Source organism: Danaus plexippus, chromosome 26 (assembly GCF_018135715.1).
Source record: "Danaus plexippus chromosome 26, MEX_DaPlex, whole genome shotgun sequence".
Lineage (NCBI taxonomy): Eukaryota > Metazoa > Arthropoda > Insecta > Lepidoptera > Nymphalidae > Danaus > Danaus plexippus.
Window position 1 is genome coordinate 501,229 of NC_083554.1, and position 14,175 is coordinate 515,403.

Here is a 14,175-nt window from a genome sequence, read left to right on the forward strand (position 1 = left end):
AAGCAATGTGCAATCAAGTATTATATTACATAATATATACAAATGTAAATCATTCGTTGATAGCGAATGTCTGAAAGCTGTGGATCCAAGCCTGCTTGTTGTAGCTCTGAGGAGTTTCGTCGCTCGCTGATTGCAATGCACTTATTATTTCAGATATCATATTGGCTGAAATAAAAAAATACATAATTAGTTCTTTAATTAACTTTTAAGCCGGTAGCACAGTCTTGCTACTTACCACATATATTACGGATTATTATAGTTTAATAGATACTACAATTATTTAATAAAAAAAATATTGTAGAAGAAAACAATTATGTTCAGATATTGTCTTATATAAAGGGACACTCACAGTACATTTCTTCACAGTGTAATTTTATCATGTGACACATCTGTATTAGGGGTCCTTCATGTTTAGTCAAGCAGTCCGTGTCAACACTCACTACTAAGTACAATACTTGTACGCCATACTGACAGACCGCTCGGAGAGATTCAACATCTGGTGAGAATAAATATATAGTTATATTAATAAAACTGTCAAACTGATGTAAAGACAAAAATATTCCCTGGAAAAGCAATAATGTGAGATTAATGAGTAATGTACATACATACACACATGTATGTAATTCTTATTACATTATTTCTTGATTGAATCAGAGAATAATGATAGTCAATACACATAGGTTCTGTTGAAATACTGAGATATTTAAATAAAAGTATTGTTTATAGTCAGACACAGTTATGCTAAATACAAGAACGTCAACAAATCATTTCAATATAATTATGTATTTGTTTCGGTGGTATGGAGAAATAATTGTTAAGTTATATAACATATTTAAATTAACGAATTTAATCATGTAAACAACTAAATAAAGAAAATAATATAAGGATATGTACTAGAAGAGGAGCGGATTTTGCCTGTTTATTGATAATTTCGGTCGCTTTTTTCCTGAAAATTTTGAACAAAATAAATGACTACAACTATGTATCTTATTGCCACTTGAATATAGAACAAAAACCAGTTTACTTGTATAATGTGTTACACACACTAAGCAACTTCTAACGTCCGTTGTTGTTTATATAAAAAACACTTAACATTTTCCATTTAAAATCAACGGTACAAAGACACATGAAACCGTAGTCTATGGTCAAATCTCTTTGAAGTGAAACTTCTATGTGACTTCCAATAAGGTTGCATTAAACGTTCACGCTGAGGGAGAGAGAAAGAAAGATACACAAATTAAGAAAGTAGGAGTGAGAAAGAGAATGAGTCGGTAGAATGCAAGCGCATGCGCATGGTATTCTTGCTATACAGTGAAGTGAACAGTGTGAGCGACTGAAATACGTAGTTGTAGTTCTATATTAATTTGTCTATAATATTCGTTATATTTTTAGTTTGGTTTATTGTCATTGCAACATGGCGAGGCCTCACTTCTTCCGCGCGGAGGGACTCTACGCACTATTCTTTTTTGTTATATTCTTGGGCATCTTTTAGTATTTTAGATACAGCGTACTTTTCAGATCTTTGCTACTAAAAATTCTAATTTACTATAAGTACATGATGGATGAGTCAGTTTAGCTTTAAGAGTGACCCAAGTTGTGTTTCGTGCCTTGCGAGGCTTCTATTTTTTGTTTTGTGTCTTGATATATTGGTCACGTTATATCATTTTCAATCAAAATGATGGTATTTTTTTGGTTTAATAGCAGCATCTACTTAGAGTGAGCATTTATGATCTTTGTACCTGTGGTATTGCTTCTGTCGGTCCACATTTGCGCGCATATCTTCAATGTGTACACCATGACTCGCATCAGAACGCTCCTGCATTCACATCTGTAACAAACGGTCAAATACATTGTTAATGAGTTTCAGTGACAGCGACTTCACTTGGTACATGTATGTGATAGCATTACCAATTATATTAATTAAAAGTGTATATAAGATAATGTTTCTAACTGTATGATTTCGGTCAGGCTGTATATATTTGGAAGGAATTTAACACAGAGATAGATTATAATATGGAACAACATACGGTATTTGGTTCTGAACAATAATTTACATTTTTTATATGATATATGACAAACCATTTAAATTTGCAAGTACGAGTATAGGTAACAATAAAACAATTAAAATAAAATTTTAATGTTATTAAAAAACGGTTATATCCTGACTCACATCAGAAATATAAAGGAAACTATCACCTTTCATTAAAATAAATCAATATAATTTGACCATTATAAACAATTTGACCATAAATAAAAATTTGATCATAATAATTAATTTGGCCATATTAACAATTTGACCACCCTAACACATTGTATCCCCGTAAGCTGGATGACTGTTCACCTCGACCGTTTATCTTGTTGTCCGTCACAGCTGTTCATTGTGCTGTACAGCCTCAGTACACCCCTGCCGCACTCCACGGCCTGGGTCACTAAACATTGTCTCTCTATACATCTGAGTGCTACCTCCATTTGTTCTAGTACCACCCGCAATGCACAGGAATCTGACAAAAAAATTTATTGTGATTAAATTTGAAATGAAAATGATAGAAATCGCAGGAGCTGTGGATTTAGATAAAAAATAATTAATATTACAATTTTGTTTCGTAGAACAAAAAGTATTAGGACTCATTGTGTGTCTTATAGCGATACAGCCGGCTTCAGGAAAGGCGCGAATTATTTCATAAAGGGGAATGTAACACCAACACTCGTCAGTTGTCTTAACATAGTCAGTAAAGGAATCCGGAGAGCAAACAAAAGGTAACCCAAAGAGCATTGAACTGGAAAACATTCAACCATAGATTAAAAATAACAAATATCTTTAAAATAACAGACTAAGTAATACCTCTTCTGTATAAAAGCACGCCCTGCTCGTGGTCTAATTTCAGATTTCCGCCGTTTCCGTCGCACATGTCATAAATGTCTTGTCTGTGATGAGATCCAATTTGTTTTATTATCTCGCATATAACGAAGCCCATCGGCCGGCACAGTATTATATTCTTGACTACGTCCATCTTGTGTGTGTCTCTTCCCACAAATGCTTGAAGTAGAAACGTCATTGATAGCAGCAATCCGCTGTATAGAGTTGACGTTGACTGAAGTTTAGAGAAAAGTACGATTAGAGCATCAACTATTACTATGATTCAATAATAGGATAGTGGCGCCATCTAACGTATGCTGCTTAAACTAAGAATTAAGTAGGTTTCGGGTTTTCGTAACCTATAAGTTGGGATATAGCATATCAGATGCTTGCATTGGACACAGTTCATTACTTATAACAATGGTGACGTCTTACCGTGCGGTCCAGAGCCACACATATTTTGTTGATTAACTCAATAAATATCTGTTCGACCGTCCTATCATCCTGCAACATTGAATTCTTAACTTCTTTGTATTTGGCATCCTTTAAAATGTATACTAGAACGGCTGTGAGCCGCCTCGCTTGAACACCTTGCTCCTCCTTGTAAAGAGACCTGCCAATATCAAAATATGTTAAAACTGTTGTTTCACTATTTTTTAATATAAAAGAGTACTACGACAGTATATATATTTTTATATTAAAGATGGCAAACGAGCTGACGGTTTACTTGTTTGAAGGTAGTCACGATTACCCATGGACATCTGCTACACAAGGATAGCATGTGTTGCCGACCTTGATTGTGGAAGAGGGAGAGAAAAGGGTAGGAAAAGGAAACTGAATCACATACAGAAATATTTACTATCAGATACTGAGAACGCAGAAGATTAGTGAAAAACTACAAAATGTTTAGATTTAAAACTCAGATTAACTGGAGGTTATAAAAAAAGTCGTGCAAAAAGAAAAAAACATCAAGAATGGATACGTTTTGATCCGTCATCACAACAAATAGTTCGTTAAAATCATTCATAGAGCTCTTTAGTGTCTCAGAACATACTTGCCACACAAAAGCTCCTTGTGCGTGACGGTTATGACGGTCCCCGTAGTCTCCATGTACACCTCGTCCATATCCTTGATGAAGGCTGTCGTGATCCTTTCTTGGATCGTCTCCAAATCCTGATGAACTTCTTGTAATACATCTCTGGCCATTCTCATAACCTACACACAGGGAATATTAAGACCGTTACGATGTGACATGTTAATTAGAATATTGTTAGAGTGAAAATGATGTGTTGCCTGGTACAGTAGCATTACCATGAGACATCACATGTAATGGGAAATGATTATATTTTAATAAAAACTTAGGAGTTCATGATATATGGACAAGCAAATAATAAAATGATACCGTCAGGATGACAAGAGGAAATCATTTTAATCAGTACATTTACACCTTCCTATCGTTTTCGGATAGTAATTCATTTATTATGAGATACTTCAAGATTTGCATGCAACTAATTGTGAAACCTTATGGCGTATAATTGAATTATATCCAAGGAATTGTTTCTGTATTAATATAAGCTCGAAAGTAATATCTTGCTCATTGATTCAGGAATGATGGAACTTAAAGCTGAAGCCCTTGTTTTAAATGATAAGCAAAGCCAGAGCAAGCGGGTAGTGAATAGCATACTAACATGGAGACATTTCTTTAAATCCGGTTCCTGTGATGTCGATATGTGGCTTAGATCTTCATACAGACAGTTCAACTTGAACATTTTCCTGGTTTTTTTAACCTGTGATGTGATCGGTAGTCTGTGGAATGTTGTGTAGATGCGACATTTGTCCGATGGATCCTGCTGCATCAGCTTCTCGTTGTACTCTAATATTGAAAACTGTTTGCATGAATCATCCATGACATGTGGCAGCATGTCTGATAGTTTTGAGTATTCTGAAACAGATTTGTTATCATTCATATTTACGACACGAAGGTTTAAGTTTAAATAAGTTTTGTAAATAAAATTATTTAAAAGACATTTGTTTCTAAGACAACACCTTTAGTGTAGCTGATGTTGAGCTTAAGGAAATGTGTCCTGTCATCTGTCTGGACGGCGCTTGATATTTTCTTGACTCTCCTCGACTGTGTTTTAATCACTCCGCTTCTGTTATTGTTGTAGCTTTGACTGTAATGTAAGCTTACGTAGTAATTGTAATTTTTTATACAATTTAACCTTTCATATGGCGTTGTTTATGCAATATTTGTGTTACGTTTTTGGGAATTAACCCTAATATCATTGCAACACGGCTATATGAAAATTAATTTAAAAGTTTCAGGTTCTGTGCGATTGACAAATATGCAAATTATATCACGAGTAGGATGTGTATGTACATGTATATACATTAATTGAGTATATAAGCAGATACCTCATCATTTCACTTCCAGCTTTGACTTGTGTGAGCCTCACTTTATTAGATTCTAAAAGTTTACATTTCTCCTTTGCACTTATTATTTCTAGATTCTGAAACATTAAGTTAAATTTAATGTATACGACTTTGTCTCAATAACATCAGCTTTATGACAGTATTAAGAGAACTGGTATTATAAACTACAATATATTTACTTATTTTCTATAGTAACCTATCTCTCAGGGCCGGGATACCAAGCAATTCATAGAGTATTAATGGCCTAAAACATAGCAATCAAAAAACTCATTGAGTTGTGTTCATGTATTTATCAAGTGATTAAAAAAAATAATAACAATTTATTCCTCAATGTTTTAACTTACTTAAGAAAGGAAGATATTAAATGTACCAGGTCTGGGAGGGATTTTTGTTTAAAAAAGTTTATATGGTACAAGGATATATGAGATTTTAAAAGGACATTTGGACTGAATTGGTGTATATTTTATATTTTAAATCTAACCCAATACTTAATTATCTGTTAAATAATACTGCATAGTTTTTGAATATTTACCTTAAAGTCTAACTGTGTTCGTAGCTCCCCAAGTTGTTTGTTTGCTGCACTTAATTTCTCGGACCAATCCATTTGCACTTTTTCTTGTGCTTTAATTTTCTCCATCCTAGCGTTGTCTACAGCTATCTGGCACGTTTTCAATTGAGTTCTTAATATTGATGCCTCACCTTCTTTGGTGACACATTTCTCGAGCAACTTGCCATTCTCCAATTTCAATTTTTCATTTTCTTCCTTTAACTGCAGGAGTTGTCGGTAAACCTGATCGGAGTCTTGCCCTTTGCATATCACGTTGTTGAAAATTAGGTCTTCACTTGTATTCACATTATCAGTCTTGCACACTTTAGACATGGCTCTCAATGGAGATGATATTTTTTCACATTTATCATTTAACTTTGTAGAGACTGAGTTGAACACTTGATTAGAGGTTGGTTTTTTAAATTGAAAGCAATTTCGAGATGTGCTCGGCTCTATCTGTTTTTGTGTACTTGTTGACGATGGATCCATACATAAACTGTAATTTGGTAGCTCACTACAGAAATCATCGGAAATTACATTTTCACTTAGATTATTGTTATTTATATATTTATTGGACAAACTTTGTACAGGTGAATTTCTTTCGCAATTATCATTTAATTGGGCAGGTGTAACTTTTGAATTGGGAACTTTATTCTGTAAATAACCTGGTGCTGCACTTGGTTTTGGATGTATTTGTGTACTTGTTGATGGTGGGTTCATACAGACACTATAATTTGGTAATTCATTATTGTTTTGCCCACTTATAGCTTTTTCATAAGCTTGACTAGCAAGTAATACCACTTCGTCATCTATTTCGTCGTCCCAAATATCACTTTCGTTAATTTCTGACAAACAGTGGAAGGTAAAGTATATTGTTTTAAATAAATTTAAGAGTAATAAAAATTATAATATAATTCTAAAACCTGTGGCTGGTGCTGTGTTTTGACTCAGAGGAAAGTTATGATCCGAAACAGTAATATCAAGTTTTGCTTTTTTACGAATTCCATTCTGTTGAGGTATATAACGTTTGGACATTTTATTAATTTTATTACAGCAAGTAATAGTCAATTTAATATTTTCTACGTTCACAATCAAACCACTTTGAAGTTTGAACAAAGTTTTTGAAATTTGAAGGTAATAGGTATCAATCTTAATAGTATGAACTGTCAAAAGGTCCAGCAATGTTGCTAGTCTCATATCAAAATTTCCTGAAAAATATATCAAACATTGTGAAAAAAGTCCCAAAAACGAAAGATTTAAATATATATTGTCTTATCACCTTAATTTCTTATTGGAAATAACCGAAGCATTATTTGGAGAATATTTTTTACATCGTGTTTGCTAAAATGTAGCAATAAGTTACTTTTATTTAAAAGTAGATTTAATTATTCTGTGAATAATACACAATTAGAAATATATTTAAAATAAATGTAATAAGTCTATTTACAATTATTATAAGGCCGTGAGTGGTCATTATTATTTTTATCATACGACTCAATTTCTAGAGTGATAAAACTTCAATGAAAATTATGAACTTAATGATGACTATCGATAATTACTTTATAACTTTGAAAATTATATATATATATGTAGTATGTAGTAATTAAAAATGATAAGAATTTGTATTGTAGTGATACATTCGATTCATTCTCTTCCTAACTTCAAAGATCTAAAAAAGATTAAGAAGAGGGAAAAGAGGAGTTATTTCAGCGCATTCAAATCTATAGACAAAACATGGGCAGCTAGAATGAATGAAGTAATGAAGATGAAAAGGCCAAAGAAGCTGGATTCTGAACTTAAGACCTTAACACAAACTAAAATGGACTCAAAGATTTCTGATTTCTGATTACATTATAACTTACTACCATCGTGTACCAAAAGTCAATGCTAATCGTGCCAACAGAGCTTAAGAGAAATTCGATCTACTAGGTTCTCTCTCAGCCTTGAACTTGACCTTGTAAGATGACAGTACCACCGCTCCCTTTATCATCCTACGCTGTGGATACTTTATGCCTGCTATCAGCATCTCGCAGACAGATGTACGGGGAGAGCTGGCTAGTGATGCTCAAAATGTGTGATCCGAAGTTATACCATGTTTTAACTCGTTCTCTGATACTTTTTTACTGCACTATGCAAGTTTTGCTCGTGGAAGGTTGCCCGTGGAAGGTTGCATGTTTTGCCCGCAAGCATTCTCACCCTAAAAAGGGAGACCGATAAGGTCCATCGGATTACAGGATTATCGCTATAGTTAAATTAAAATTTCAAAATATAGAATAAAAGATTTATAAACACAAATAGAATTCGAATCTGCAAGCGTGGAATATAGCGTTCCAGTTGTTTTACCAGTTAAGGTATTATGTCCTGACTCGAATCGGTGAATTGAGCATACCATATATTTAACAGTCCTATCGGCACTGAGGTGCCGTCTATAAGGTTTTCTTACGAGACTAGTAGTCAATGTTTTCTAAGTGTATAGAAAAAACAACGATACGATATTTCGGACATCGTTACTGCTACATATCAATGATATGTTGTCTATAAGTAGCATTTATTTTTATGTGGGTGATAGTACTGGAGAAACCTTCTAGACGGGTTATTTTATTAAACCTCACAAACTGCGGAATAAAGTCTCCATAAATTGTATTTGAAATCGAGAATATTCTATCCAGAGCCCAGAATCTAATTTGAATAGCGGTCTTGATAATTTGATCCAATTTAACCTCAGCAAGTCTAAGTTTTTTGGTTTACCACTAAGAAAATTTCATTCACTATTGTTTTGTTAATTTGAAGTAATAACTTAACTGATTTGTTAATTTGGAATTAAAACTTAAACATATTTCTATTCCTTAACTGTATTTTCTCAACGGTGAGCAAGCAGTATTTCAATCTTTTTTAATTAATATATTTGCTGTACAGTCTTGTCATTTTAAAATACAATACTTAAATTATGATTGTTCGTAAAAGCCTAAGAAAACATATTTTGCTTTGTGGATTATCTTTCCCCGTAACTGGTTATTTTATTTACTAATTAATTTAAACAATTTTATAGTAAACATAATATTGGATTTTTGTGCAAAAGGATGTACACATATACCTCGCTTTGCGTCGTTTTGTTTTGCGTTTTCTTCGAAGTTGCGTTGCTGCTTAATTTTTACTGATTTTCACTGTGCGTCGTTAAATTTTCGAAGTTGATGGTACACCAGCTGTTTGTCATGAAATTTCCAATTTAGCTAGAGAGTCTAATTTTGAAGGTATGGAGGAGACCGACATAAATGAATTGCTAACCTCGCACAACCAAGAATTCTCTCATGAAAAACTATTGCAACTGGAATTGCATTTTGCTAATGAAGAAGATGACAGTGACCGTTTAATAGAAATCTCCAAAGAACAAAATTTTACTTCCAAACAAATTTTTAAAGCTATGTGTTTGATTAACGAAGCTATGGAGATTTTTTGAAAAAAGATCATGACAGCGAAAGGAGTTTAAAAGTGTCCTAGGCGGTAGATACCAATATCAATTGCTACAAGGAAATTTATCTTACGTTGAAAAAAAAAGCTGTTCAACAAACATTGGACCAATTTTTTGTGAAAGAAAACCGACCTACGACAACAGCCACCATGGACTCATCAGACAGTGATTAATTTTAATTAAACTTTCATAAATTAAATTAATATGTTGTTTATTTTGTTTAATAGAAAACGCTTTTTGTATTATTTTTTTTCGAAAAATTTTACTTTGTTCAATTTTATTTTTAAAAGGTAGTATTTTCGTAAGCCTATCTTCGATCATTACATGGTTTGTTTTGATCGTAACTCCGAGGTATGGGTGTACTCCATCATATTCGCTAGGAAGTATTCCTTACAACCGGAGAGGTAATATAAGGTGGCAACATTTGTCAAGAAAGATTAAAACACAAGTATTAAAATTTCCATAATTTATGTTTTTATAAAAAAAAATATAACTAATTCATATACATTACCTAGATTATTTTATATTTTAGTCATTATAATAACATTATTAGTCTTGTCTTGTTTATCTGTAACCATAGACAACAGGACGCTGAAAAGTTTATATGTTGATGTAGAATGTAGATTGTTTGTGACTTAGTTCGTCGTGGAAATTGGTTCAGAGTGGACGTGTACAATGTCTGTTGCTTATAAACTTGGTGATTTAGTTTGGTATGTTGTTTAAACTATATTTTAAGTAGTTTGAAGTAATATAACATAATATTGTTGATATTTTGCACTATATATTATTTTGTTTCAGGGCCAAAATGAAGGGGTTCAGCCCTTGGCCCGGCCGTGTAAGTGTCTTTATTATCCTATTTTTACGTTAAAAACCTTCTTAAAATTTATGTAAGTGTTGCCCAAGGAAATCAAATTTCCTAACTTTCATCCTGCTAAACGTTAAGTTATGTATTGTGAAGTTATCACTGTAAAAACTTATGAGCGGGAATTTTTTGTTGTATGTGACGCTAATGGGTCGTACTCAGATCTTTTCTTACATTACGGACTATTTACGAACAGAACGCTCTGTGAAAGTTTGCCATAATTTAAGTTACTTATATATTCCTTGTAATAATAAACCAAAATCATATTTTGTGTCCTCTTCTACAACTAGAATATATTTGAGAGGGAGAGATGGAAAATATTATTTTTGGGTGTTTATTGTAATTTAATGATGTTACTGGTATCTGTTTCCAGGTGGCCATTCCTACTCCAGAACTAAAGCCTCCAAAGAAAGCTATGAATGTACAATGCATATACTTCTTTGGTACAAATAACTAGTAAGTAAAAGATATTTTAAATTAAGTAGTAAAAATGCCAAAAAAATTATACAGTTATGGAATAATATATATCTACAAAACGATTTTAGTACGCTTGAGGTTATAATGAACGGATGTATGTCAAAACTAAACTATTAAAATAATATTTCTCATATAATATTCACTTATATTTATGTGGCCCCTTTAAACCAAAAATGTTGAGTTTGTATCATTTAAAATATTTATTTATCCATGTCATCTAAGTCACCGGAACCTATCTGACACTTTCATGATGAGCGAGGAGAAAAGTTATTTTGTGATTCTCTATCACTTATATGTACTATAAACGAGTGGAGGGTTCATCCTATATGGAAATTCTAATATCTTAGAGGTTGCTATGAATAATATAAAAATATTTCTTAGGTCCACTTTATAATATTTTTGGAGGGAACAATATGTAGATAAATTATTAAAGTACCTTAAAAAAATATTTGTACGAGACACAAGTAGCTAAGTGAGATAGTTAGGTTTATTATCATATGAAATATAACAGAGTTACTGAAATAGTTTAATATGTATCACAGTTATTTTTAACTAACGTTCTTGATACAGTTCAATTAATACCTGTATGTTGTTTCAAAGTATACCTCACTAGGTTTTCATTAACTATTTTCATAAGCTTCTATAGTAATTTAAGTCATAATGTTTACCAAAGAATCGTTTTAGGAATATTTAAAGCGTGTGTAATGGATGTTTAAGGCAATGTTTGTTTAACGAGAAAGCTCTCCGCTCTTTATTGGTCATCAGCTGATATTAAGGCATAATTATAACTGTGAAGTTATGCTGAAAAAATTGGAATAGCAATATTTATTCATACATATGGAGTTTGAACCATGATTATTACATATACATACACATGCATAACACCTCCTTTTTATAGTTTTTACTTTTTTTTTTGTCAAATGTTTGTATCATACATCATAGTGGAATGTTTCTTTAAATGATTATTTTAAGAAAACTACCAACTAGTGTGTTTGTATACATTCAAGTGATATGTCATATATATATATAGGTTATTTCTACAATCAACTTAAAACTAAACAGGGACTTTTAAATTATTTATCTCCAATTTTATCTGTTGTTTTCATTTTATGTAGTTTTAAATTTCAACAATTCTTATTGGTCCTAAATAATAATTTCCTAGTCCCACATCGAGCACTCAGTCGGAGAAATATATTGTAATATATAATTATAATTTATTCTGTGCTGTGAGCTTCTCTTTCAGCATCTCATTGTCTCATGGTATGCATTCTGTCGATACGTTTTCCCTCTTAATATCACACATTCATATATTTAACTTGCTTCATACTGACAGATGAGATTGAGTATGACTTTATGTGTATTACACAGCTCTGTATATATTCTATTTCACTAACATTTGAGGGACATTGGAAAACTTTTCCCCCCACCCCTCCCGTTTCACCCCTTTAATTTAAAAATAGATCAAAGTGGACCAATGGTTGACAGCTCTCTCTCCTTAAAATGAAAACCGGAAATCTATTGTAGTAGAAACTTTGGTCTGTCTGTCTGTAGCTCAACAGAGAAGAAACTTTAAAAGGATAATGACTTTATAGAATGATTTAACATGCCTTACACATATACACATATGATATATGTGTGTATGTTTTATTTGTACATATGTATTAGAAACAAAAAAATCGTTTTTATAAATTACTTCAAGCAAGTATATTAACTATACATTATTTATCAAAAGACATTCAAGGGATATAAAGGCTTATAACTAAGAAAAACATTCCTTTTCATTATTTTGTGATAGTTTCAAATTGGAATCAGTTTAAATGAGTAAGCTTAAGAATATTCTCGAAAGAACAGATTTAGAGCAACATTAATATAGAAGTAAAGATTATCAACCTCTCATATATAACTCGATTGTATGTAAGAATAACAAAAAAAAATATGCGGGGAGTCCCTCCGCGCTGGAAGAGAAACTTCGTAATGTTGGCATGAAAACGGGAAGGGGTAGAAGTGATTGTTAAGAAATTGTTAGTGCTTCTTTAAGACAAACTTTATTTAAATCATTTATAAGTTACGATGGATTGCCCACGTGCGTTCAAGCTGCGCGCATACCCTCTCGCCGTCTCTTTATACCCCCCCCCCCACAGCGTTAAACGGTAACGCAACCTTGTTGGAACGTATACAAGTTTCACTTCACAAAGTGCTAGTATGATCGGAATACGGGACTTAGGGTTTATCAACAATATCGAAAAAAAGCCGCTTTGTACGGCTTCCTTAATATATATTTTATTCTGTATTTTTCTTACTTATTATATACTTATTTTACTGGGTTCTTTTAGTGGATATACTGGGAACCTATTTCCCGGGGAGTCCCACATACCCCTCTCCGTCCCCCGGCGGAAGGGGATGCGTAAGGCATTTTTTTCCAGTGCGCACAAAAAAAAAACACTAAGCATTAGATACAAGTTCTATTAATGTCTTTAGAAAATAAATGTAACTAACAAGAAACTCGATTTCAAAACGAATAAAACGGGAAAAGGAAAAGTAAATCAGTTCATAAAGTCCGTTTCCAAATTAAATCGTGTTTGTTATAGACATGCATACACACAACATTTGCTATTCAGTAAGATGTGAATGTGACCAAAACAAAGATTCCCCAGTGTCGGACTATAGTGAACAAAAAATGATAACGCGATGAGCCTGGAGCAGCAGAAATAGTGCTGATTGAACACTTGCTGCAATTTATTACAACACATAAGTTATAACATAGCTTGTACACTCGGCGTGCTTATAAACATGCTAAAGATTTAAATTAAATTTAATCGCGGATATTATTTTGCAATTTGCTACATCTTTATTGACATGCAATATCTTAATTAAAATAAAATTTACGAACAGTACGCTATATTCCGTTGATTTTTTCTGGTTAAACTAAACACTTCCTCATTGTATACTATTAATGAACCGCTCCGGCATCGGTGTGGGATGTTAAGTATGTGAGAGTGAAGGTGAGTTTGTCTCCAGCGCGTGGATCGAGGAGCACAACATAAAGCCCTACCAGGAGCACAAAGAACAGTTGATAAAGTCGTGTAAAACGACCGCCTTCAAGGAGGCCGTGGCGCAGATTGAAGAGTACATCGAGAACCCTGAGGTCAGTTCAGACTTATCTATAACATATACTGTATAGGCTCATAAAATAATTATGCATATGATATTTTTTCGTCTTCGAATAAGAAAATAATTCCTTATAGTTTTTCTATAGCTAAGTATATATAGTAATTTGTTTGATCTAGAAATGGGGGGATTTCGAAGAGCACGTCCGTAACCCCGAAGAGGAGTTTGACAAACTAAAAGATGTCATGAAAGAAGAGAGCTCCGATGAGAAACAACAGGAAGAGGAACCCTCGCCCGAGGTGAAGAAGAAGAGCTCCACACCAAAGGTAATAAAGTCTATTATTGTATACACTTGTATTTGTTGTGATGCTGTACTATCGTCTTATTAACTGCTGGTGGAACACGTGTTTTGTATCTCACTA

At 33.0% G+C, this 14,175-nt stretch overlaps 2 protein-coding genes across 4 annotated transcripts in view; one reads left to right on the forward strand and one right to left on the reverse strand.

Moving 5' to 3' along the window:
* Positions 1-8: 8 nt before the first annotated feature.
* LOC116774304 (uncharacterized) lies at positions 9-6,948 on the reverse strand. Its single transcript, XM_032666999.2, has 12 exons — positions 6,761-6,948; positions 5,823-6,682; positions 5,273-5,367; positions 4,904-5,031; positions 4,546-4,799; positions 3,912-4,072; positions 3,293-3,470; positions 2,843-3,092; positions 2,342-2,501; positions 1,740-1,828; positions 350-496; positions 9-165 (listed from the first exon to the last, which is right to left on the reverse strand). The coding sequence occupies exons 1-12, from the start codon at positions 6,870-6,872 to the stop codon at positions 50-52; spliced, it is 2,550 nt and encodes an 849-aa protein (XP_032522890.2). The 5' UTR covers positions 6,873-6,948; the 3' UTR covers positions 9-49.
* Positions 6,949-9,918: 2,970 nt separating this feature from the next.
* The window catches only part of LOC116774447 (cytokine-like nuclear factor N-PAC), a 34,839-nt gene continuing 30,582 nt past the window's right edge, over positions 9,919-14,175 (forward strand). For 2 of the 3 annotated variants that reach the window (XM_032667182.2, XM_032667183.2), the window contains exons 1-5: positions 9,936-10,016; positions 10,105-10,141; positions 10,542-10,624; positions 13,664-13,790; positions 13,933-14,079. In XM_032667182.2, coding sequence (XP_032523073.1) covers positions 9,982-10,016; positions 10,105-10,141; positions 10,542-10,624; positions 13,664-13,790; positions 13,933-14,079 — 429 coding nt within the window. In that variant the 5' untranslated portion in view covers positions 9,936-9,981. Of the gene's footprint in view, positions 10,017-10,104; positions 10,142-10,541; positions 10,625-13,663; positions 13,791-13,932; positions 14,080-14,175 lie in introns of all 3 variants that reach the window. The other variant, XM_032667181.2, reaches the window with a different exon arrangement.

Bases quoted from the DNA above. Each gene is read 5' to 3' on its own strand.
- LOC116774304 (XM_032666999.2), bottom strand. From the start codon at position 6,872: ATGTCCAAACGTTATATACCTCAACAGAATGGAATTCGTAAAAAAGCA. The intron at 6,683-6,760 runs GTTTTAGAATTA...ACTGTTTGTCAG, and splicing joins AAACACAGCACCAGCCACAG to AAATTAACGAAAGTGATATT. The intron at 4,073-4,545 runs GTTAGTATGCTA...CCCTGTGTGTAG, and splicing joins ATTTAAAGAAATGTCTCCAT to GTTATGAGAATGGCCAGAGA.